Source organism: Capra hircus, chromosome 29 (assembly GCF_001704415.2).
Source record: "Capra hircus breed San Clemente chromosome 29, ASM170441v1, whole genome shotgun sequence".
NCBI classification, from domain to species: Eukaryota; Metazoa; Chordata; class Mammalia; order Artiodactyla; family Bovidae; genus Capra; species Capra hircus.
In genome coordinates, this window is record NC_030836.1 from 35597748 (window position 1) to 35622889 (window position 25142).

Consider the following 25142-nt stretch of genomic DNA (forward strand, 5'->3'; position numbering starts at 1 on the left):
TGGAGTGGGTTGCTATTCCTTTCTCCAGGGGATCATCCCTGATCCAGGAATCGAACCCATGTCTCCTGCATTGGCAGGAGGATTCTTTACCACCGAGCCACTGCGGAAGCCCACAGGATCTTTCCTATAGCATCAAATAAAATATGCCTTTTCCTTTTTACCTTCTATAAATTTGTTTTTTGGACAACCCCTGACTTTGGGGAGGATAGGCATCATTTGCACTGGCGTGCTTTAAACCGACAGAAAATATGATATTGTCTACGGTTTACATGTCTCTACTCCTGGGTCTTGGGGTGGTACCCCTCTATCCCTCCAGGAAGTCGGGTGGACTGCGTGGTGATCGGATTTGCCCTGGTGTCCCGCTCCCTGGATCATCCCTCCAGGAGCTTTGTGTGCACCTGTGAGTCCCTCCTTGTGCACCCGTGATGTCCGTCTGTTCTCCAGGAAGTCATTCCTCACTCTCTTGTCTGAGCTGGCCTTGAGCCTCCAGGATCTGACTCAAGCCGGCTGGTGAGAAGAGGCCACGAGAGTTGTGTGGCCTCTGTTTGTGGTAGGCCAGCACCTGCTTCACAGCACAGCACGGGTTTTATGTGTGCACCTGCAAACATGTTTACTTTATGAAAGAGAAAGGAGAGGCCCAGGTGGGCATGCAGATCCTCCCACTTCCATCAGCTCTCTGGCCTGTAGAGGTGGTCGCATGTAGGGAGAAGGCTGTGTTTGCCGTTGAGCCTGAGCCAGTGGGAACTGCCTGCCTCCTATTTCCCTGGGGGCCTCCTGGTCCCATGCATCTGTAAAACCCCAGCCACAAGGGTTGGTGTGGCTCGTCCCTCTTTGTTGTTTTACTGGCTTCACTCCCTTTGTGAAGGGGAGACATCACTTTGCCAACAAAGGTCCATAGAGTCAAAGCTATGGTTTTTCCAGTAGCCAATGTACGGATATAAGAGTTGGACCATAAAGAAGGCTAAGTCCTGAAGATGCTTTCTAATTGTGTTGGAGAAGATTCTTGAGAGTCCCTTGGGCAACAAGGAGATCCAGCTAGTCAATCCTAAAGGAAATCAGTCCTGAATATTCATTGGAAAGACTGAAGCTGAAGCTCCAATACTTTGGCCACCTGATGGGAGGAGCTGACTCATTAGAAAAGACCCTGATGCTGGGAAAGATTGAAGGCGAAAGGAGAAAAGGGTGACGTAGGTTGAGATGGTTTGATGACATCAGCGACTCAATGGAGATGAGTTTGAGTCAACTCCGGGAGATGGTAGAGGACTGGGAAGCCTGGCGTGCTGCAGTCCATGGGGTCACAAAGAGTCGGACACGACTTGGTGATGAACAACAGCAGCAACACCTCCCTTGTAACTTTGGACAGGTCACTCCCTGTCTCTCAGCCTCAGTCTCCTTATCAGTAAAATGACTGGGTTAGGCAAGATGATCTCTCATATACCTGAAAATGGAGCCAAGAGTAGGGTAATAAAATAAGTCGTCTAGTTACTGATTAAACAGTATTTCTGGGCTGATCGGAGCCCAGGATTCACACTGCAGGGATGAACAGACCCTGGAGCCAGCCCCACCGCCGACACTGTGCTCCGCAGCCAGCCTGGGGTCGCCCCTGGGGTCCACTGTCCATGCTGTCAGCCACCTTTCCTTCCCAAGGAGTTTGCTTTCCCTTTTCCCAGAATACTTGCTCCCTGAGTTCTGGATGCTGACTGAGGGAGGCCGAAGATGAAGGTCAAATCTGAAGCGCCACCTCGTGGCTGTGTGATCCCACAAACGCATCATTTCTCCCTGCCCTTCTGTAGAATGGTAGTGAGGATACCTGTCACGAATACTTTCAGGGTTGTTGTGGGGCTTGAGTAAGAAAACAGTTGTGAAGTTACCCTGTACGCTGAAAATAAACTGAATAAACTATTATTCTGTTACATTTCTTCCAGCACATATAAACATAGCCACACAGTTTGCTCAGAGTCTAGCTAAAACCTTACTGTTTTTTCATTTTCCAGTATGTTTAGACAACCAAAGACCATTGGACATTTACAGCAATCCTGCAACCTAGACGGGCAAAGACATGATTCTGAAGATCATATAAAAACAATCAAGTTGGTATCCTAAGAAAGAACAAGAAGGTGGTGAATTCATAGAATCGAAAAGGCTATGGTTTAAAAAAAGAACCATCTAAGAATCAAAGTCACTCTTGGAAATGAAATGCATGACTTAAAAAAAAATGTGTTGTCTTTGCAGTAAATCTCAAGATAAGGTGATGTAAGTCCTTCAGTTTTGTTCCTTTTCAGAGCTTGGTGCGTACGAATTTCAGAAGCAGCTCATCAATTTCTGTGAACAGCCTGCTGAGGATTTGATCAAGATAGTGCTGACGCTGTAGGCATCTGAGGAAGATAAGACATCTTAACTATCTTGAGTCTTCCAACCCATGACCATGAAATTTTGCTTGATTCATTTGTGTCAATTTTTAGATTCCACATATAAGTGATATCGTATGGTATTTGTCTCTGTCTGACTTTCTTCCCTCGGTATGATAATCCCTAGGTTCATCCATGTTGCTGTAAATGACAATATTTCATTCTTTTGTATGGCCGAGAAATATTCCATTGTATAAATATACCATATCTTCTTTATCCATTCATCTCTGGTCAACATTTAGGTTGTTTCAATTGAAAAGCAGAGACATTACTTTGCCAACAAAGGTCCATCTAATCAAAGCTATGGTTTTTCCAGTGGTCATGTATGGATGCAAGAGCTGGACTGTAAAGAAGGCTGAGTGCCGAAGAATTGATGCTTTTGAGCTGTGGTGTTGGAGAAGACTCTTGAGAGTCCCTTGGACTGCAAGGAGATCCAACCAGTCCATTCTGAAGGAGATCAGCCCTGGGTGTTCTTTGGAAGGAATGATGCTAAAGCTGAAGCTCCAGTACTTTGGCCACCTCATGCAAAGAGTTGACTCATTGGAAAAGACTCTGATGCTGGGAGGGATTGGGGGCAAGAGGAGAAGGGGACGACAGAGGATGAGATGGCTGGATGGCATCACCGACTCGATGGATGTGAGTTTGAGTGAACTCCGGGAGTTGGTGATGGACAGGGAGGCCTGGTGTGCAAAGAGTCGGACACGACTGAGCGACTGAACTGAACTGAACTGAATATCTTGGCTATTGTGAATAGTGCTGCCCGGAACATAGGGGAACATGTATCTTCTTGAGTTACAATTTTGTTCTGGTATAGGCCCAGGCCTGGGATTGCTAGATCGCATAACTCTGTTTTCAGTGTTTTGAAGAATGTCCATACTGTTTTCAATAGTGACTGAACCAGTTTACATTTCCACCAATAGTACGAGGATTCCCCTTTCTCCACGCCTTGTTCAGCGTTCATTATTTGTAGAATTTTTGATGATGGCCATTCTGACCAGTGAATACCTGTGGAACCTCATTGTAGTTTTGATTTGCATTTCTCTAATAATTATCTAGGTTGAGCATCGTCTCATGTGCCTGTTGGCCATCTGTATGTCTTCTTTTAAATGGCTGGTTAGGTCCTCTACCCATTTGTCGACTGAGGTATCTGTTTTTGTTACTGGGTTGTATGAGCTGCTCGTATATTTTGGAAATGAAGCCCTTGTCGGTCACATCATGCAGTAGAGGATGTGCTTCTAAACCTCGGTGTCCTGAAACTGCGTCATGATGTATTTTGTTATGTGTGCTTTTTCATTTATCTTTCTCGTTATTCAGCGAGCCCTTTGAAGACATATGACTCTTTAATGCTTGGAAATATTCTTCTAGTATTTCTCTGATAACGTCCTCTGCCAGACTCAGGAATGGGGCTCAGGTATTTATACAAGATAGAGGTGAGACAGGGAAGGGCATTATTAGAAGTCTCCAGAGCCCCACCTCCACTCCAAACAAAAATGCTCCTACCCACACATCTCGTAGAAGGGATGGGAAATTGATTCCTCCAGACTCGAGGACACCGGGAGCTAGAGGGCTGCAGTGAAGGCGAAAACACTCATAGGTCTCTTCTCTCCCGTGTTCTGAATGCTAGTGGCTTGGTTTAAATTGGAGAAGGCGATGGCACCCCACTGGAGTACTCTTGCCTGGAAAATCTCATGGGTGGAAGAGCCTGGTAGGCTGCAGTCCATGGGGTCGTTCCCTTTTCACTTTCATGCATTGGAGAAGGAAATGGCACCCCACTCCAGTGTTCTTGCCTGGAGAATCCCAGGGACGGGGGAGCCTGGTGGGCTGCCATCTCTGGGGTCGCACAGAGTTGGACACGACTAAAGCAACTTAGCAGCAGCAGCAGCAGGTTTAAATTATCCCATCCTGGAGACTAGAAAATCATTCTCTGCAGTAACTAAGCCATCCCATAGAAAAGATCTACACAGCCTAGCAGTTGGGACTGTCCAGTAAAGTATCTGTCTAGTCACTGAATTGTGGCCCAAAGTGAAGCCACCTGTGGCCAGCCATGTCCACAGAACTTTCAAACAACCTTTAGGACTTCATTCCTGATTTTGAGTGAACAGCCTCGTATTCTCAGGCATTTAAGGAAAGTCTTCAACACAAAAGAGAAAATCAACAGCAGTTTCTCTATTGAAAAAAGTTACTCAATAGAAATATCAGGATGAGAACATTTTTGCATCAAAAAATCAGAGAACAAGACAGAACTTTTGGAGATGAAAGTTTTGATAGCAGAAATGAAAAAATAGAAAGATTAAAAATCAAGATGGATAATAGTAGCAGAGAAAGGATAAATAAAGGATCCATATAGTAGGACTTCTAGAAAGAGAAAAGAGAAGATAAAGGAGAGGGCATAACTTAAAATAATACAGGAAACTTTCCCAGCCTGAAAGATATAACTTTCCAAGCTCAAAGGGCGGACGGAGAGCTCAGTGTTGTGAAGTTGAAAGATCCAATTCCAAACAGTTCCTCAAGATTTTCAGAGAAAGACAACAAATTATGGATAAAAAATGATGCATTTGTACTATTATCTTATTTCTGCAAAGCAAAATTAAAAGCTGTAGAACATTGGGGACTTCAAAATTCTAAGTTTGAAAATTATTTGAATTATACCCAGCCCAGATATCAACAAACATGAGTACAGAGTTAAGGTCCTTCTGAAACATGCAAAGTTGCAAGAAATGTCTCTCTCTAGAAACTACTGAAGTATGTGTCCACCAAAATGAAGTAAGCCAACAGAGATGAAGACATGGAATCCAGGAAATGGGGGTTTTAATGCAAGAGGGAATTGGAAGTTCCCTGGTAGTCCAGTGGTTAGGACTCAATGCTTTCACTGCCATGACCCTAGGTTCGATTCCTGGTCGGGGAACTATAATCCTGAAAGTCACAGATATTATCCACCCAAGAGGAAGTTGAATTCAGAAACTTCCCAGGGTCATGGTGGTGGGGGAATTCCAGACAGCAGCTACGGGAAAGGACAGAGTGCCTCCGGGAAGAAAATGAAATGAAAGGTTCTTTGACAGACTTTATATGTGGAAGGTGAGAAGAACATTACAGAGCACTTAGATTGTATGGAAAGACTTAGATATATGTGGGGGGGTGGGGAAACCCGAGTAAATGAATATTCACGGCCGGAAAAACAAATCAATTGTAGCGAGAAGGAAATTATAGTGAACAATATTCTCGAGACTAATAATGAAAACATAGAGTATGGATATAATTTTTTTTTAACTTTAGCCCTGTATCTTTTGGGAAGATGGGGGAAAGACAGAAGGAAGGACTTTGAAATACACATTTCCGTAATATAAGTCAGCTGATTATATTTTATAGATGAATCGAGTTGGTGGTATTGGCGTATTATTCAGAGATGTGGAGACAAATTCCAGAACAAGCAGGTTGAAAACATCTAAAGTGGTTGACTCTGGGGTGTGCTTCTTTTTTGTTCTTAAAATTTTATTTCATTTTGAGATGTAATTTTGAGGTGTACAACGTGTTGGTTTGATCCGTTTATATATTGTAGTACGATGATCGTGGTGGGGTTAGCTAGAGGGTGTATGTCTGGGTTTGATATTAGATGAAGTCACAAATATAACCCATTAGGAAACTGAAATTCGAGATACAGACACCCAAATGGGGCAGGCGTGGGGACAAGCTCTCACAGCAGTGAGTAAGCTATGTGAGAATGTCTGAATGTGACAAACCAGGAAATGTCAGCTCAAGCACAAGTCTGAGGTTCACACCAAGACAGCCACGTCTGAAAACTAAACGGGCACCTCTGTGGAATTTGGGGTGGGGCTTTTGCTTGTTTAGGGCTGCAGATAAGTGTGTCCTGTAGGCGGATGAGTTTGCCTACCTGCCATTGCATGCTGCAGACACCCCACCTCCCTGTCCATACTTGTGCCCCCTATTCCTGGAGCCTCCCCACCCCCGCCATCCTGTTTGTTGGAAGTTTCGTTCGTTTTTCATGCTCTCGGGTCTGAGCATGGACACGCACGGATTCCAGTAGAGACCTGGCCTTCTCAGCTCGCCATGGTGTCCTGGGCTGGGAGACTTCAGGCTCAAGGCAGAGGCTTGCCCTGCCGTGGCACTGCAGAGCTGCCCACGTTACTGCCCTTTTACTTCTGGCTGCTTACACACTGGCAGAGCAAGGATTGGGGTCAGGGTGTACAGTGCAGCTTGCCCGGAGGTGCTGAGGAGGTGATCCCTGGGCTGGGCCAGCTCTCCCCACACCTGGCCCTCCTCCTACGTCCGAGGTGACTCACGGAGGTGACAGTCTCAGCTGACTGAGCTCAGATGGGCTGCTTGTTTCATTTTTATTTACACTCACAGTTCTCAGGCAGTGCATGCCTGCAGATACCCGGAGGGGAGGCCACTGCTCTGTCCTCCCGGCTTTTCTCGCGCAGCTGGACCTGAGAGCCTGGACATGTCCTTCCCCAGCGGGGCCGGCAGGCTGCAGAGCCGGGGGTTCTGACGGGCAGTGCGCTGGCTTCTCTGTGCAGAATATGAATGGCTGTGAGGAAGGCGTGGAGTTCTTGCCGGCCAACAACAGCAGGAAGGTGGAGAAGGGCGGCCCGCGGCGGTGGGTGGTGCTGGTGGCCGTGCTGGCTGCCTTCCTGGCGCTGTCCCTCCTGGCGGGGCTCCTGGCATGGCGCTTCCAGGGTGAGTGACCCTCCTCGGGGTGAAGGGAGGATACGGTTCGGGGGAGGGAGAGGAGACGGCAGGGTCCGCTCCCCGGGGTGGCTGAGGGCAGCTGGGCCCGTGCGGGCACTGGAGGGCGTACGTCCCTCCCTCTGACCACCGTCCTCCCTGGGTCTCTCGCAGACCGGAATGTGCGAGTCCAGAAGATCTTCAACGGCTACCTGAGTGTCCGGAACGAGAACTTCCTGGATGCCTACGAGAACTCCAACTCCACTGAGTTTGCAAACCTGGCCAAGAAGGTGAAGGAGGCGGTGAGTCCCGGCCCCCTGGCGCTGCTGTCGGCTCTGGCACCCCCAGACGTGTGACGGGGGCTCTCCAGCACCTGGCTTGTTTAGGGGGCCCAGGTCCCAGGAGGGAGGGAGCGGCCTGGGCTGGGGGCCGGGGTCCTTGGCGCTCTCTGGCCTGCCGTCAGCCTCCTCTCCTTCCCTCAGCTGAAGTTCTTATACAGCGGGATCCCGGTCCTGGGCCCCTACTACAAGACATCGACTGTGACCGCCTTCAGGTGGGTGCTGGGAGGGCTGGCGGGAGGCGGGCCGCTAAGGGGCGGGCAGGGTGTGGGGCCCGCCGGGGTGATGAGGCCAGGAGGTCCTGCTTGAAGAGCCAGGATGCCCGCCAGTCCTTCTTCTGACTTTATCCGGAAAGTACCTTAGAGTTTGCTGGTCTCGTTGAATCTTTTACGGAGGCAGCTTGGCAGGCGGCGCCGTTGGCCCCTTTCACGTTCAGGAAACAGACTCGAACTGTCACTCAGTGTGCCCAGGCTAGAGGGAGAGCCCACACTCCACTCCAGGCTTTCTCTCCCACCTGGGCCTGAGCCGCAACCCCAGCGAGTCCAGTTGAGTGTGAGCCTATGAGAGTCAAGGGCCAGGCCTCTGGCTCAGGGGTCAGCAGGTGGGTGGGCACACAGGAGCCTAGGGCGGCATGGGGGGACCAGCCTGGAGAAGGTCTCTTGGTGAGCATCTCCTCCAGCCAAGAGGCTCTTAATCCTGCCTTGTCTTCACCGGGCACCTGGGAAGTTGTGGACCCCGGCGTCTCAGGCTCAGCCCTCTCTCCCCAGCGAGGGCAGCGTCATTGCCTACTACTGGTCAGAGTTCGACATCCCCAAGCACCTGGTGAAGGAAGCTGAGCAGGCCATGGCGGAGAAGCGCATGGTCACAGTGCCGCCCCGAGCCCGTTCCATGAGCTCCTTCGTGATGACCTCGGTGGTGGCCTTCCGTGAGTGCAGGGGCCACCGGGGTGGGCGTTTGTCCGGCCTGGAGCAGGGCCTGCTCCTGGGCTGGTGTGGGGGCCTTAGCTCTCCTGGACTCAGTGCCTGGGAGAGGAGACTGTGAGCTGGCCGGGCACCTCCCTCTAGGGGAATGAGGAAATGGACTGCATGAGTAAGTGCTTTCTTCTCCCTCTTGTTCTTCAGCCAGTGACCCCAGAATAATACAGAACACCCGGGACAGTAAGTATCTGCCCTCCTCCCGAAGGAGAAGGGAAGCGATGTGGCCACATGCCTGCTCAGTCAAGGGGGTCTGCCAAAGTCACACATGGTGATGGCCAGATCCTTCTGCCTCTCCCAGGCCAGGACAAACCCCCTTCCTGGCCTCTCCCGGGTCCAGAGCAGCCTGGGGCACCTTAGAGGGGCCAGGGCTGGCTGCACCCTCATGGGCGGGGGTCCTGGTGGCTCTCCTGCCCAGTTCTGCCCGGTGTCCTCTTGCCCCACACAGACAGCTGCAGCTTTGCCCTGCACGCCCAGGGCAGCGAGCCCACCCGCTTCAGCACACCCGGCTTCCCCGACAGCCCCTACCCATCTCACGCCCGCTGCCAGTGGACGCTGCGGGGGGACGCTGACTCTGTGCTGAGCCTCACCTTCCGCAGCTTCGATGTTGCCACCTGTGATGAACGTGGCAGTGACCTGGTCACGGTGTATGACACCCTGAGCCCCGTGGAACCCCGAGCCGTGGTGCAGTGAGTGTCCTGGGAGAGCGGAGGTGGGCAGTGGGCTGCCTGTGGTGGGCTGAGCCTCCGGAACGACCGCTGTGGAGGTTGGAACTTCAGGCGACGGCCAACTTGCAGGCATCACAGAGCAGGGGTGGCGTGGTCCTCAGTGTGAGCTGCAGGGAGCATCTAGAGGTGACCATCAGCCTTGGCAAGGGTGCCAGAGGCCCACAGGTCCCTAAAGGAGTAGGGTTGCTCCTTTATCTGTCCTTTACCTGCCACCGTGAAGGTGCTGCCTATTACTGTATTTTTATCTTTCTCTCTTTTTTATTTTTATTTTTGGCCACACCATAAGGCTTGCAGGATTTTAGTTCCCCAACCGGGGATTGAATCCAGGCCATGGCAGTGAAAATGCCAAATCCTAACTGCTGGACCACCAGGGAAGTCCTGCCCCTGCCACCACCCTACCTGCCACCCTTGCTATTGTGAATGAAGGTTTTATTGTTGCTCAGCAATGCCGAGGCCTACAGATGGGAGATGACTGCTGTTGAAAAGACAGTTTGTTACAAGCTGACAGTTAGTTGCTGAGAGGAGGAGCTACACAGGGCCACAGGGGGAGGCATCAGGGTTGTTCAGGAGGCAGAGGGGCCTGGAGGATAATGTGGGCAAGAGCCTTTGTGTGGATTCTGCAGGAATGGCAAGGCAGAGTTACACCTTAGGATGGGTTGGTTTGAATAACTCCAGCGGGCTCCGTAGCCTGGGACCGTCTCCGCTAGACTGGTACCTGGGCAGTTAGGGGAGGTAGAGAGTGGTCTCCAGCAGAAGAGCCTCACAGAGAAGGTGTTGGGGTGTGGGCTCCGGTTAGTCTGCATGTAAAAGTCTTGCCTAAGTGTTAACTGTCTTGAGGGATTGACTAGCTCTGGGGGGTAGCGGGGGGAAGGCTACCTCTCCAGGGTTAGCAAGCCCCCAGGGGTCAGAGCATCAGAATTATAGGAAATAAAAAGACATAATAGATACACATCACTGTATATAAAATATATAAGCACAGGGAACTATATTAAATATCTTATAATTACCTATAACAGAAAAGAATCCAAAAGAAAAAATATATATGTATAACTGAGTCACCTTCCTGTACACCAGAAACACTGTAAATCAACTACGCTTCAATTAAGAAAAGGCGTGGAGGCTTCCCTGGTGGCTCAGTGGTAAAGAATTTATCTGCGAATGCAGGAGACTAGGGTTCGATCCTTGGTCTGGGAAGATACCACGTGCAGCAGAGCAGCTAAACCTGTGCACCACAACTGTTGAGCTGTGCTCTGGAGCCCAGGAGTCGCAACTACTGAGGCCACATGCTGCAACTGCAGAGGCCCATGCGCCCTCGAGCCCATGCTCTGCTGCAAGAGAAGCCACAGCAGGGCGAAGCCTGTGCGCCACAGCTGAGGAGCAGGTCCCGCTCTCCAAAGCTAGAGAAAGCACAAGCAAAGGCAGCGAAGACCTAGTGCAGCCCAAAATAAAATGAAATAAATTATTTTAAAAAGTTAAAAAAAAGGCGTAATACACCTGCTGGGGGCTGCTGAGGTGAATGAGAGCCTGCAGGTAGGGATGAACTGCCTCCACTCAGCTCCCCCTGCCACCTTGGACTCAGTGGACCGGAGCCTTCGATTGTTGTCTGTAGAAATGAGCTGGACAGATGTTTTGTGATTAATAAGGGGCTAAACTTCAGGCTGAAACCCAGAGAGAGCCATCTGCTGCCCCAGCTTTGCAGCCAGGACTTCTATCTAAACACCCCTTTCATGCTGGGTTTCTTTCTCTTTCTCTAACTGATCGTCTGTACAGCCAGTACCTACCTGGTCCTGAGAGGCAGAGGGTAGAACAGATGTGCACAGAGAGGGCAGACACCACTCATAATCTTACCATCTGGAAATGGTCACTGTTAAATGTGTTGTACCTTCTTGCAGGTTTTGTTTGCTCTGTGTATATCTGTGTATTTATTTAAAAGTAGGCGTATGTGCCGCACTTGGCTGCACTGTCTGCTCTGTAAAGATGAAGCCTCTTCTGATGGCCCTCCCCGATGAGTGGCATGTCTGTGTCACTGTTAACGGTGCTGGTGTCGGTCAGCTCATAGGCCGTAGTTACTAGCAGTGAGGGCTCCGGTGCCAAGTGACGAGTCTGAAATTCAGTCCTGCTGCTTCTTTTCTGGTGAGCAGAGATTTTTTTTCCTTCATTGACTTATTACTCATTGAAAGATTTAAAAAACATTTTTTATTTTATATTGGAGTGTAGTTGATTTACAGTGTTGTATTAGTTTCAGGTGTGCAGAAAAGTGATTCAGTTATGCATATCTATATTCTTTTTTCAGATTATGTTCCTATATAGGTTATTACAGAGTATCCCGTAGAGTGCTATGCAGTAGGTCCTCGTTGACTACTTTATATATAGTGGTGTGTATCTGTGAATCCCAACCTCTTAATTTATCCCTCCCCCCCTTCCCCCTTTGGTAACCAGAAGTTTGTTTTCTATATCTGGGGGTCTCTTTCTGTTTTATAGAAAAGTTCATTTGTGTAATTGTTTTAGGTTCAACACATAAGTGATATCATAGGGTATTTTGTTTCTCCGTCTGATTTTCTTCACTTCGTGTGATGGTCTCTAGGTCCATGTTGCTGGAAATGGCATTATTTCGTTCTTTTTTGTGACTGGGTACATGCTCCATTGTACCCAGTCTGCATCTTTTGTGACTGGGTACATGCTCCATTGTACCCATACTGCATCTTCCTTATCCATTCACCTGTCAATGGATATTCGGGTTGCTTCCACACTGGGGCTCCTGTAAACAGTGCTGCTGCGAACTTTCAGTTGCACGTATCTTTTCAAATTATGGTTTTCATCTTTTCTGGATATTTGCCCAGGAGTGAGATTGCTGGGTCATGTGGTAGCTCTATTTTTGTTTATTTAAGGCCTCCATACTGTTTTCCATAGTAGCTGCACCAATTTATATTCCCACCAGTAATGTGGGAAGGATTCTTTTCTCCATACCTTCTCCAGTGTTTTTCGTTTGTAGACTTTTTGATGATGGCCATTCTGATCAGTGTGAGCTGATACTTCACTGTAGTTTTGATTTTCATTTCTCGAATATTTAGCTGTGTTGAGTATCCTTTCATGTGCTTTTTGGCCATGTGTTATGTCTTCTTTTGGAGAAGGCAATGGCAACCCACTCCAGTACTCTTGCCTGGAAAATCCCATGGATGGAGGAGCCCGGTAGGCTGCAGTCCATGGGGTTGCTAAGAGTCGGACACGACTGAGCGACTTCACTTTCACTTTTCACTTTCATGCATTGGAGAAGGCAATGGCAACCCACTCCAGTGTTCTTGCCTGGAGAATCCCAGGGGCGGTGGAGCCTGGTGGGCTGCCGTCTTCTTTGGAGAAGTGTCTATTTAGATATTTTGCCCATTAAAAAAAATTTTTTTTGTTTGTTTTTGATATTGAGCTGCATGAGCTGCTTGTATATTTTGCAGATTAATCCCTTGTGGGTTGTATCACCTGCCAATATTATCTCCCATTCTATGGGCTGTTTTTTCATTTAGTCCTGCCACTTACCAGCTGTGCAGTCTTGGGCAAGCTATTTAACCTGTTTCACCTCTGTTTCCTTATCTGTAAAATGGGGATAATAGTATTTAATGGTTGTTGTGATGAATACCCGAGTTAATGGATATAGAAGCAGTAAGGATGGTGCCTGGTATATTCTTAGTAAGTGTTAGTGTTAACAGTTTTTATGCTGTTAACTGCTGCTGCAATTATTTGGCCCATAGTTTGTTTAGCGAGTCCTCTATTATTAGGCATTCAGTGTTTCTGAGTTGTTTATAAACAAAGACAGTCTTATGAGGAGATCTTTACTTAAATGGCTGGCCAAGGGTGGTGGGGGACCCCACCCTTGAACCCTCTGCTGGGGTTCTGTGGCTCCCATAACACTCCCCCTTCTGCCCCGCAGGCTGTGTGGGACCTACCCTCCCTCCTACAACCTGACCTTCCTCTCCTCCCAGAACGTCCTGCTCATCACGCTGGTGACCAGCACCGAGCGCAGGCACCCCGGCTTCGAGGCTGTGTTCTTCCAGCTGCCCCGGATGAGCAGTAAGGGGCGGCCCAGGCGGGGACAGGCCTCGGGGCCACGGGGTTTGAAGCTCAGGCCCTCCTGAGCTGTGGGCGTCTGGTGCCCAGGCTTGAGGGAGGCCGGCTGGCTCCTCGGGGCCCCTCGCCCTCCTGGGACCTCAGTCGTCACGTGCGTCTCTCTGCCTTTCCTTCCAGGCTGTGGAGGCTACTTGCGGGCAGCCCAGGGGACATTTAACAGCCCCTACTATCCAGGCCACTACCCACCCAATGTCAACTGTACCTGGCACATTGAGGTGGGGGCTGTGTGCTGTGGGAGGTTAGAGAAGCTGGTTCGGCAGTAGATGGGGGAGGAAAGAGGAAGCGGTTGGGGGTGCTCCAGGGAGGACGGAGGCGGGGGTGCTCCAGGGAGGCAGGAGAGAGAGCGATGAGCACCTTTGGCCACTCCCATGGGGTGTGTGTGGAGGCTGTGGGCGGGGCAGTTTCCGAAGCAGCATCTTTAGGCCCAAGCTCAACCCCTCCTCCTATGGCTGGTGCCTGCCGGAGGGATCCACCCCCGGGATGCAGCTCGCTCTGGGGCCTCCTAGAGGAGCTGTGGGGACAGTGAGTGCTGTGCAGAGGAGGACACGCTCACTGGGCGGCTAGAAACGCGCGCCGTCCAGTCAGTGATGTGGGAGAACTGCCCGGCCTTCTTTAGGACACCACAGTGTGTGCTGCGGCTGGCGAGTCGGGAAGGTCTTCCTTCCAGATCCCTCCTGCCGTGTCCTCACTGCCCTGCAGGCCTGCGGGTGGGTGGGCAGGTGGGAGGGAAGAATCCCCTCGCATCCCCCCCAGCTCAGGAAAGAGGGAGGCTGTGCAGAGCCAGGCCCACAGCAGCATCTCTCTCTGTAGGTGCCTAACAACAAAAATGTGAAGGTGCGCTTCAAAGCCTTCTTCCTGCAGGAGCCCAACGTCCCTGTGGGCTCCTGCACCAAGGACTACGTGGAGATCAACGGGGAGAAGTGAGTGTTGGGGGAGGGCGAGTGGGGTGCCCCAGCCCCAGGTGAGTCTTCTTCCTCTGCTGAGCTGCCCGCCGCCCCCAGGTACTGTGGAGAGAGGCCACAGTTTGTCACCAGCAGCAGGAGCAACAAGATCACTGTCCACTTCCACTCGGACCAGTCCTACACTGACACCGGATTCCTGGCGGAGTTCCTGTCCTTCGATGCCCATGACCGTGAGTGTCGCGCTCAGGAAGCGGGGCCTGGCTGGAGGGCCGACCTGAGATTGGCCGTCTGTTCTGCATCTCATTAGCATCTCTGACGCTGAGCCACCAGAGCTCGTAGGGGGCATCTCAGTCACTGCAGTAGCTTTTTGAGGGAAAAAGAGCCAACAGTGCCGTTAGGTCTCTGGGAGCAGCCCCTCAGGCCGGGAAACTCAAAGTGCCCTTGGGCCACTGTCCCTTTGGCTCGGCACCACTTTGAGAATCTGTGCTTGTCTCTGGACTTTTAGCAGCTGCCAGATGAATAGCATGCTTTTGAGACAGAGCACACGGGCATGGGTCATCGCATGAACCCCTCCTAGCTCTGAAAATTGTGAGATCTCTACTGAAGAGACCTTAACTGTTTCCATGGCGTTTAATTTCACTGTCTGCTGTGAATATCAGTTCTTCTCTGTCCGCAGTGGGATCTTTTTGTTTGTCTCAACCTTGTATCATAGGATAGGGCTTCCCAGGTGGCTACCAGTGGTCAAGAGACTGCCAGTGTAGGAGATGCAGTTTTAATCCCTGGTCTGAGAAGATCCCCTGGAGAAGGAAATGGCAACCCACTGCGGTGTTCGTGCCTGGGAAACCCCATGGGCAGCGGAGCCTGGCAGGCTGCCATCCATGTCGTCGCAGAGTCGAACACGACTTAGCTAGTGAACAATAACAAATCATAGAATAACCTTTTGGAAGACACTTTAACTGCACTGCTGCTGCTGCTAAGTCACTTCAGTCATGCCTGACTCTGTGCGACTCCATAGACGGCAGCCTACCAGGCTCCCCCGTCCCTGGGATTCTCCAGGCGAGAACACTGGAGTAGGGGTGGCATTTCCTTCTCCGTTTAACTGCACACAAGCATCCAAATTTAACTTCACATTCAGCTGCGTGGCTCACCACCCAAAGTGTAATTAGATGAGCAAACCCCTTTGGTAAGTGACAAAGCTACTTGTGCAGAGAAAGGGAAACAGGTTCCTTTCAGTTTGTCATCTGCCCGATGACCTCAGTTGTCAGACACATCCTAGTTTCAGAAATGTTCAAGTGTGGAAGCACCTTAGAATTAAGGAGATCCAGTGATTCCCGGTGCCTGGGGGAGGACACGCACGTCATCTGTCTGCCGAGTGGCTGCTGCTCCAGGTTGCTGATGGGGAGCCTGGTGCTTGGGGTCATGGCCGGCCAAGGACACGGGGCTGTAGAAATCAGTGCACACCCGCCAGCCTCTCTCTGCTCTGCCCGGGGCCTCCCAGGGATTGGTCATGGGGGCCAGAAAGGGACCACAACCAGTGCCTTCCCCACCCTCTCCGGCTGTCCCACCGGTTGTAGGAACCCCTTGCCACAGCTCAGTGGGCCCCCAGCTGCAGCCTCACTCCCCTGTACTGGGGGCTGAGCTGGGAGGTCTCCTCTGGTGCCCAGTGTGGCTGGCCACAAGGTTGGGAAGCCTGCAGTGGAGGTGATGGGGGTGGCTGTGGACTTCAGGCCTACCCTCTGCCTGCAGCGTGCCCGGGCAGTTTCATGTGTAACACGGGGCGGTGTATCCGGAAGGAACTTCGCTGTGACGGCTGGGCCGACTGCACTGACTACAGTGATGAGCTCAACTGCAGTGAGTCCCCTGGCGTCCTCTGCCCTCTCTGTGCCCGGCTTCTGGCTGCGACCCCGAGCGGGAAGGCCTGAGGTGGGGGTGGGGGTCGTTCCTATCCTTTGCAGCCCGTGAGTCAGCCTCCACGACCGGGCGGGATGGGATCCCCAGGGGCGTGGCGAGTGACTGAGTACCGAGTGAGCCTGGCATCCAGCTGCCTCTCCGCCCCTCCAGAGTGCAATGCCACCTACCAGTTCACGTGCAGGGACAAGTTCTGCAAGCCCCTGTTCTGGGTCTGTGACTCCGTGAGGGACTGTGAGGATGGCAGCGATGAGGAGGGCTGCAGTGAGTGTGGCCGGGATCGGGGCGGGGGTCGCTGCCCAGCTCCCCGTGGCCTCGCTGCTGGCCCTCGAGCCCCTGCTGAATCCTTGTGCTCCCCAGGCTGCCCGCCCAGTACCTTCAAGTGCGACAACGGGAAGTGCCTCCCGCAGAGCCAGCAGTGTGACAGGAAGGACGACTGTGGCGACGGGTCCGATGAGGCCAAGTGCCAAGACGGTGAGGCCGGGGCCCGCCTCCCACGGCCACTCAACGTGGAACATGATGAGAAAGGGCGTCAGCTGGGAGAGAATCGTCCAGAAGGGCCGGGAGGAGAGTGGGTGTCAGTGTGGGTGGGTGGGGCAGGCCCAAGAGAGGCGCGACAGGTGGGTGAGCATCAGGTCGGGTGCCTCAGATAAATGGATTGCCTCCCCTGTGTCCTCCTTCTCGAGCAGTGAAAGCCGTCACCTGCACGGAACACACCTACCGCTGCCTCAACGGACTCTGTGTGGACAAGAGCAACCCCCAGTGTGACGGGAACGAGGACTGTACTGATGGCTCGGATGAGAAGGACTGTGGTGAGCAGGGCTGCTGCGTACAGTTGTGCAGGTTGTTCACTGAGCAAGGCGCATACAGAGGCAGAAATCATGCCAGGGCCTCACTCACCCAGCTCTGCCCCTGGAAGAGGATGTGTCTGCCTGGAGGAAAGGACGACTTTGCTGACTGGCACCCAGGCACTGCCTCACCAGCAGCTCTGACCCTAGAGGCAAGGCCCAGGGCAGCTAGTATGTCAGGCCTCTGTGGGCCGGGCTGTGGTACTGGGCTGACCCCTGCTTTGTAGACCTGGCCATGGGGGCAAGGCCGGGCTTCTCCGTGTTACCTGGAGGAGAAAGAGCACAGCTCCTGGACCCCTGGGCAGGGTTCTGTCTGCACCCTGCCCATATTTGCAGCCCTTTGCATATTTCAGAAGTGCTGGCCACAGGTTCAGTGTGTGCAGAGCTGGACCATCCTGACTTTCCATCACCCATCGCTCTTGCCTCTGAGAGCTGTGTCCTTCAGCACTCAGGATATCTAGGCAAATGACATCCAAATTAAATCTCAGCAAACCAGCAGAGGTCTGAAGGCCCGCGATGGCACCTGTGCAGGAGCCCAGGGGTGGGGAGTGAGGGTTTTGAGTCCAGGGGCAGGGAGAGGGGCCAGGAGGCTGGTCTAGCAGGCTGCCCCTGCCCCCACTCCCACCCAGTGACTCCTGCCTGTGCTTCTTCCAGACTGTGGGCGGCGGTCATTCACCAGGCAGTCCCGGGTCGTCGGAGGTGAGAATTCGGACCAAGGCGAGTGGCCCTGGCAGGTGAGCCTCCACGCCCTGGGCCAGGGCCACTTGTGCGGGGCCTCTCTCATCTCCCCCAGCTGGATGGTATCCGCCGCACACTGCTTTGTCGACGACAGAGGATTCAGGTGGGTCACAGGCGGGAGCCGGGAGGCCTCTCCAGGGCACTGAGTGGGGCCCCTGTATGTTTCCTGAGGTGGAAAGGCGCTGTGTCTGTGCAGCCTGCCTGGTGAGGCAGGAACAGGACTGGAGGGGTGGGACACTAAATGTTTAGTGGGTGCCCCTGCTTGTCTGGCGGGACCTCAGTGCCTCTTCTAAAAGCCAGGCGGGTAGGTCTCATATGTGCCCATCTTACAGAAGCAGAGGATCAGAGAGGTAAGGATATTTGTCTGAGGTTGTATAGCTCTTAAGCTGCAGAACCAGACTGTAGCCCTGGTGTGTGGATTCCTGAGCCTGAGCGGTCAGTGTCTGCAGGGTGGGAGCCCCGCTTGGGGCCCTCAGATGCATGGCCCAGCTCTAGGCTGCCAGGCTGCCATGGGCAAGTTTTCTGAGCCTGGGGCTCCTGGGGGCTCATGGTGATATTGTGATTTGTAGGCTGAGGGGTGTGAGAAGGAAACACAAGGGTGACAATGAAGCGTTGAGCCCCTGCTGGCACCCGTGCAGACCCGAACCCACCCCGGGGAGGGTCACTGAGCACATCACTGGGCCGAGCTGGCCTCTCAGGGCGGCTTAGCGGGAGCAGGTGGCCCAGGGCTGGGGCTCTTTGTGACTTGGGTCCAGCCCGCCCAAGCCCTCTGGCCATCGGCTGCGGGAGTGAGACTGAGGACTTAGAGGGCCCCCCTCCCTCAGGCCCTCCCTGCCAGCCGGCCAGCCTTCCAGCCCTGGGCAGCTGCGGGTGGAGGGGACCCAGGCTGGCACGGTCACCCTTTTTCAAAGAGAGAGAAGGAGCACCGTGGACTTTTGGGACAGACGGGGCCCGCAGCAGGAAGTAGGCCTGTGTCCAGATGGCGGGGCCTGACCGGTGCACGTGCTGGAGGGGTCACTGGAGGCCTGTGGGGGCTTGGGATCAGTGGTGGTCGCTGGGCATGGCTAGGCGGGTGAAGCATGGCCTGTCTTCTCACTAGCACACTCCATACCACTCTGGGCAGACATGAGCTGCTTTCTTCTCGGGGTGGTGGGAGCCTACTGAAGAAAGTTTAGAATGAACTTATCATTTTGGAATGTGGACAACTTGCAAAGACAGGACAGAATTCACTATACCACCCCCGACACAGACTTCCCTTGATGTTATCGTGCTGCGTTTGTCAGCTCCGAGAAACTCACAGTTCTGTCCTAGAAACTCGCCTCGGGGCTGCCCCAGGGCTCCACTCCCCACCCCCCAACCCCAGGTGCCATACGAGCGTTTAATACCATACGCGTTTCATACCAGCCTCCTTTCTGCAGCAAGAGTCCTTCCAGGTGTCCCCTCAGTGTCTGCTGCCCTGTCTCCCCAGTATCCTCTGTCCAGGACGGTTTCTCAGTCGTCTCTCTGTGTTTTTCGTGACCTGAGTTGTCTGAAGGCCAGTGGCTGCTGACGTTGTTCTCATGGTTAGCCTGGGGTTACGAGTGTTGGGAAGACAGTCCTGTCGTATCAGCAGGTAAATGATGTCACCGTGGCTGATCGCTGGTGATGCTTGTCTTGGTCATCTGGTTCAGAGGCTGATGCCAGTTTCCTCCCCTCCCTGCCTGGATCTCTTTCTTCTGGTCTCTATTCTTTGGAAGTGAGTCAGTCTGGCATTGTTCTGTAAGGAGGATTTGTCCCTTCTCTCCCATGTGTTTATTTAATCGTCTATTTCTGTGTGCAGGGACTTGTGTGTGTATTTTGGGTTGTAATCTGGTACCGTGTTGTGTGCTGTTACTTGATTGTTTTGAAGCTGGCCACTGGGAACTCTCCAGGCTGGCTCCCGGCTCCCTTTGACATGTTCCCCCTTCTTTTGTTCTTCTGAGCCGCCTCCCTGCTGACACTACTTGGTGCTCCAGGCTCATCTTGTATGTTTCTGGCCCAGCCCCAGAGCTAGGTATTCCCCTGAGAAGAAGCCAAGATCTGGGCACTGCGCACACCCTCGGTTCCCGCAGTCCCCTTGCAGCCCCGTCGGCCGGGTGAGCTGGGAAGTGCCTCCTAAAGAACCTGCCCCTGGGCCCTGGTTCCCCTGCTTCATCTTTTTATTTCTCATTTCCTTTTCCTTCCTCTTCTGCTCAGCAGTCTTCCTTCTGTCAGTGAATGCACTCAACACCCATTGTTATCACTGGCATAGGAAGACAAAGCTGAATTAGACTTGGTCCCTGCTCTTCCAGATGTCCCGGGGTAGGGGGACAGGGTACACACATACGCACATGTGCACACATGCGTGCACAGAGCTGGGGAGAGGCTGTTGAGGGCCCAGTGTGTGGCGTTAGAGCTCTCCTGAAGGCTGGGGAGAGTGACTGCTAGGGAGTGCCTATGTGGGCAGGGTGTCCGGTCTGGTGTTGAAACGTGAGGGTGTTTGTCACTGGACCAGTTGACTCAGACCTTCCAGATAAAGGCAGGGCTGTGAGCAGGGACAGGCAGGGGTGAAGTGTGCTAGGACCTGAAGTGCAGGTACTTTGCACACATTTCTAAGTCAGCAGGTGACCCCAGGCTGTTCCTGAGAGGTAGCTTCATGTGTCAAGAGCACGGGCTAGAGCACTGGGTAGAGTCAGTGTCCCGTGACCACCTTGATGGGGTGTCTAGGGATAAGATGACTTAGCATGTCAGCCTCTGGAAGAGTGCTTGTTCTGGTTGACTGGTCGACCTCTGCTTAGGTCTCAATGGAATGGCCAGGGTTTACTGCAGGTGTTTCGTGCTGCTGTGCTGTCTAACCTGTCACTGAGTTACCTCTTGATGCGTGACCTTCCCTGTCTGCCATCCAGCCTGATGTGCGTGTGACGGTGCGGCACGCAGCGTCACCAGCTGCCTCGGCACGACCAGCATTCTTCATGGCCTTGCGGGGGCTTTCACACTTTGTCTCTTCTTTCTCCTGCTTCCTTTTCTCTTCTTTGTCTTCTGGAAGTTCCAGGCCCTCACTGCTGACTGACACAGAAGTCTTCTCAGATTCCTTCTTCTCTCAGACACTGTACTCATCTGTGGGCTCCAGCACACGGGTCACATCTCAGCTGTGATTCCCGAGACGTTCACATACACCCTTCTGAGCCATTTCCCAGTTAGGTGCAGCCATCATGGCGCTTCTGTCCTAAGTACAGCCGCTGGTGTCCGCAGGAACAAGGAAATCCTCCCATGTCACCACCATAGTTATTACACCCAGAAACGAGCGCCCTGACATAGCAGTGTTAACTGGCAATGTGGCCTGATTTCAGATTCCTCCAATTCTCCTGGTATTTATAGATTTTTTAAAAAGTCTAGGATCCAGTCAAGGGTTATGCTTTGTTTGTCATTAGTTTTTTTTTTTTTAAAAATTGGAGAATAGTTGCTTTACAATGCTAGTCTCTTTTAAGTCTAGAATAGTCTCTCCCAGCCTTTTAATTTTTGTTTTTGTTTTTTTATGGCGTTGCATTTTTGAAAAGTCCCAGCTGCTGTTGTGTAGAACGTCTCTCGATGTGGCTTTTCCTGGTTGTTGCTTCATGAGGAGAGTTAGGTTCAACATTTTTTTGGTCAGGAAACGCCACACAGCTGATGTGTCTTCAAGAAGTACAAGAGTCCCCATCAATGGAGGACAGTTTGGAGAAAAGTCTGATTACTTGGTTAGGGTGATGTCCACCAGGTATCTCTGTTATAAAGGTATTTCCCCTGTTGGTATGTTTTATTGTTTGGTCACTAAGACAGGTCTGACCCTTTGAGGCCTTATGGAGTGTAGCTGCCAGGCACTTCTGTCCATGGGGATTCTCCAGCATACTGGAGTGGGTTGCTATGCCCTCTTCCAGGGGATCTTCCCAGTGCAAGTTCTCCTCTTCTTCCGCCTCTGCTGCCAGCATCTCCCTGTCTCCCAGCGACAGCAGGGTCTTGTCCTTATGGGTTCAGTTCTCCTATGTGCAGTGGTGAGAATTGCTGCACCCTTCTGCTACCATCCACAAACCTGGGAGACAAAGTTCCATCTACTTTTCAGCTCATTTGGTACTTAAAACATGTACCGCTGCCCTAGAGAAGTACTTGGGTTGATGTGCTATTTTTATCCTGCTTACTGTTGTTGAGTTGCCATGTCTGTGTCTCTGAGACCCCATGGACTGCAGCACGCAGGGCCCCCTGTCCCTCACCATCTCTCAGAGTTTGCCCAAGTTCATGTCCATTGAATCGATGATGCCATCCAACCACCTCATCCTCTGTTGTCCCCTTTTCCTCCTGCATGGAATCTTTCCCAGCATCAGGGTCTTTTCCAGTGAGTCAGTTGTTTGCATCAGGGGGTCAAAGTATTGGAGCTTCAGCTTCAGCATCAGTCCTTCCAGTGAATATTCAGGGTTGATTTCCTATGGGATTGATTAGTTTGATCTCCTTGCTGTCCAAGGGACTCTCAAGAATCTCTCCTGGCAGGAAGGGTAGATTAATAAGAAGCGAGATATTTTTAGTAGTGAGATAAGAGTGTATTGAGAGAGGGCAGCAGGGAGGGAGGCCTCTGAGCATGGTCTCTGAGTGGGCGCAGGCTTGGGGCGGGGCAGGGCATCTGGCTGGGGTCCTGGCTCAGGCCTCCCTCTGGGGCCCTCGCTGCTCCCTGCAGGTACTCGGAGCACAGCATGTGGACGGCCTTCCTGGGCCTGCATGACCAGAGCAAGCGCAACGCCCCGGGGGTGCAGGAGCGTGGGCTGCAGCGGATCATCAAGCACCCGTTTTTCAACGACTTCACCTTCGACTACGACATTGCGCTGCTGCAGCTGGACCGGCCGGTGGAGTACAGCGCCACCATCCGGCCCATCTGCCTGCCCGCGGCCGACCACACCTTCCCCGCCGGCAAGGCCATCTGGGTCACTGGCTGGGGCCACACGCAGGAGGCAGGTGAGTGGGGGCCGAGGGTCAGCTCACAACCGCACTGCTTTGGGATTCGGGGGCTTCGTGGCTGTCCTTCTGTCCCTTCCTTTCCCACACGCCTTCCCAGGATTGCCCCCCTCCCCCGCCTTTCCACCCCCCCCCCCCCCCCCGATGGTCAGGACACCCTGACCACTGTGTCCGGCTGCGCAGCATCCCACCCGGCTCCGCAAGCCCTGGACCCGGGTCCTGCCTCCGCGGCCTGGCTTGGCAAGCTGCCCATGTCCGCCCTTTCTTCTCCTCAGGCCAGGGAGCTATGATCCTGCAGAAGGGCGAGATCCGGGTCATCAACCAGACGACTTGCGAGCACCTGCTGCCGCAGCAGATCACCCCACGCATGATTTGCGTGGGCTACCTCAGCGGTGGCGTGGACGCCTGCCAGGTGGGCGCTGGGCAGGGACGCAGGGGGCAGGGGGATAAGCGGGGACTTGGGGTGTGGGTGGGGCTGGCATGGTGGGCGCGGGGTGGAGGTGGCGACCAGGGTGGGGGCACGCCGTGCCAAGGCCTGCTCTTCCTGCAGGGCGACTCCGGAGGCCCCCTGTCCAGCCCGGAGGCGGATGGGCGGATGTTTCAGGCCGGCGTGGTGAGCTGGGGCGAGGGCTGCGCGCAGAGGAACAAACCCGGCGTGTACACGAGGCTCCCTGTGTTCCGGGACTGGATTAAAGCGCAGATCGGGGTATAGATGGGAGGCCCAGCCGCAGTCACCCCAGGTGCACACCTGCCGGCCGAGGACGGGATTACTCTGCACGCCCCAGCCTCGGGCCCCGGAACCCAGACTGTGAACTGATCCCCGAGACTGCGGATGAGGGGGCCTCCCCACTCAGCCTCGGAAATGGGGGTGGGGTTGGGGTGGGGGTGGGGGTGGGGAGGACCCGGCTGTGCCGGGAGGCGCGTTAGAGGACGGAACCTCCCCTCTCCAAGCTGGCCTGCTTCCTTGGTCCGCCTGGAGCACGGGAGCAGCTGTCGTGTGGCCTCTGGGACCCCTTGGTGGGGCTGGTGGCACCCCCAGGGTCACAGTCTTCAAGAAGCTCAGGCCCGAAGGCCCTGAACGTCAGCCAGGTCCAGGATCAGAATGTCTTACCGGCTCCAAGGGTGGGGTTCACTGTGTGTATTTGTGTGTATGAGTAAAACGCTTTATTTCTTTTTAGGTAATTGTTTTTCTTACTGGACTTGATGGGCTCTTCTAGCTCCAGTAGCAAGAAATTGGGTTTAAATTCCCCTCAGCCCAGATCCTAAAGGGTCGGGCTGAGAGCGGGGACCACAGTGCCCTGTGACCTCCCCAGGGCCAGCAGGGGTCTATGTTTCTGCCCTTATCTGAGGCTCCCCAGACAGGAGGGTGGGGGGAGGGTGTGCAGCACCCCAGGATGGGAGCCTCAGCAAAGTCCCAGGTGGTGAGGATGCTCCTGGGTTTGTACCAGCCCTTGGGCGTCTCCTCTTGCCCTGTAAAGGTGGTTGGCGGAGGGAGGGAGGGGGAAAGTGTCTGTTAGAAGCAGGTGGGGACATGCTAGCAGGTCAGGTACCTGGTTGCTGGTCTGGGATTCCTTAGGGTGGCAATGAGGAACAGAGGTTGGAAAGCCACCAGATACCACTCAGTTGTGAGATCAAACCCCAGAGCAGAATTTAAATATTTATCACCTGCATTTATATCCTGGGATTACCTAGAAGGTGGTCTGAAGAGTCCTTGCACAAGATAACAAACATGGGCACTGACGCTGGGGAGGGACATTGTCAGAGGTTTTGAGTGAGTGGCCCTTCCTCTGGGCCTGCGGGGTGGCCAGCCTCCTCCCCGGGACTAGCCGACTGAGCTCATGGCGGATGGAAGGAGGGCAAGCTGACTCTGACAACATCAGGAAAAGCAGGAGCAAGCAGGCTATGCCTGAGGGGAGGCCTGGGTTTGGGCTGTCTTCAAGTTCAGGCTGTCTGCACCACCCCCACCCCCCCCACTGCAAGAGAGATGCTGAGGAAAGAGCAGCCTTGACTCTCAGATTAGCACTTGACATCACACTAATTGCTTCAGGGTCTGACATACCTATGGCAATGACTGCATTTTGGTGAAAAAACCCCAGCTCTGAGGATTTCAGTCAGCGCCATCATCTGTTTCCCCCTCTCCTTCTTCAGAGGGTGCACACTCCCATGTCATGATGCCCTGCGCCTGCATGTGGGCGACTGTGTTCAGTCTGCCCTTTGCCGTCACCTCCAGCTGTTTCCTGAAAAGTCAGGGTCCAGACTGTTTCCAGGCGAGGTGGAATCAACCCCATTCTCTGTTTGTTCCATTGTCTCAGAACCTTCCAGCAGGAGGGCTGTGTATTTTCCTGGGGTGCAAGCCCAGCTCGCCCTTCCCCTTGGCTCTGTGCTCCCCTCCACCACATGCTTCCTTCACCTTGAGGTTATCAGCATTTTCCCTGCCCATACCCCTGTGGTCCAGAATAACTCAGTCTCTCCTCCAGACCTCTCTGCTGGAACTTCATACGGACTTATTTAACTCGAAAAGGAAA

General features: G+C 53.1%; 1 protein-coding gene across 2 annotated transcripts in view; it reads left to right on the plus strand.

Moving 5' to 3' along the window:
- The window catches only part of ST14 (suppression of tumorigenicity 14), a 38535-nt gene extending 14736 nt beyond the window's left edge, over positions 1–23799 (plus strand). Inside the window, exons 2-19 of one of the 2 annotated variants that reach the window (XM_018043378.1) lie at positions 6944–7103; positions 7266–7393; positions 7574–7644; positions 8197–8354; positions 8551–8586; positions 8852–9092; positions 13051–13190; positions 13365–13462; positions 14058–14167; positions 14249–14379; positions 15896–16000; positions 16211–16321; positions 16418–16531; positions 16747–16869; positions 17560–17746; positions 22343–22617; positions 22893–23029; positions 23168–23799. In XM_018043378.1, the coding sequence (XP_017898867.1) occupies positions 6944–7103; positions 7266–7393; positions 7574–7644; positions 8197–8354; positions 8551–8586; positions 8852–9092; positions 13051–13190; positions 13365–13462; positions 14058–14167; positions 14249–14379; positions 15896–16000; positions 16211–16321; positions 16418–16531; positions 16747–16869; positions 17560–17746; positions 22343–22617; positions 22893–23029; positions 23168–23329 (2487 nt within the window). In that variant the 3' untranslated portion in view covers positions 23330–23799. Of the gene's footprint in view, positions 1–6943; positions 7104–7265; positions 7394–7573; positions 7645–8196; positions 8355–8550; positions 8587–8851; positions 9093–13050; positions 13191–13364; positions 13463–14057; positions 14168–14248; positions 14380–15895; positions 16001–16210; positions 16532–16746; positions 16870–17559; positions 17747–22342; positions 22618–22892; positions 23030–23167 lie in introns of both variants that reach the window. The other variant, XM_018043377.1, reaches the window with a different exon arrangement.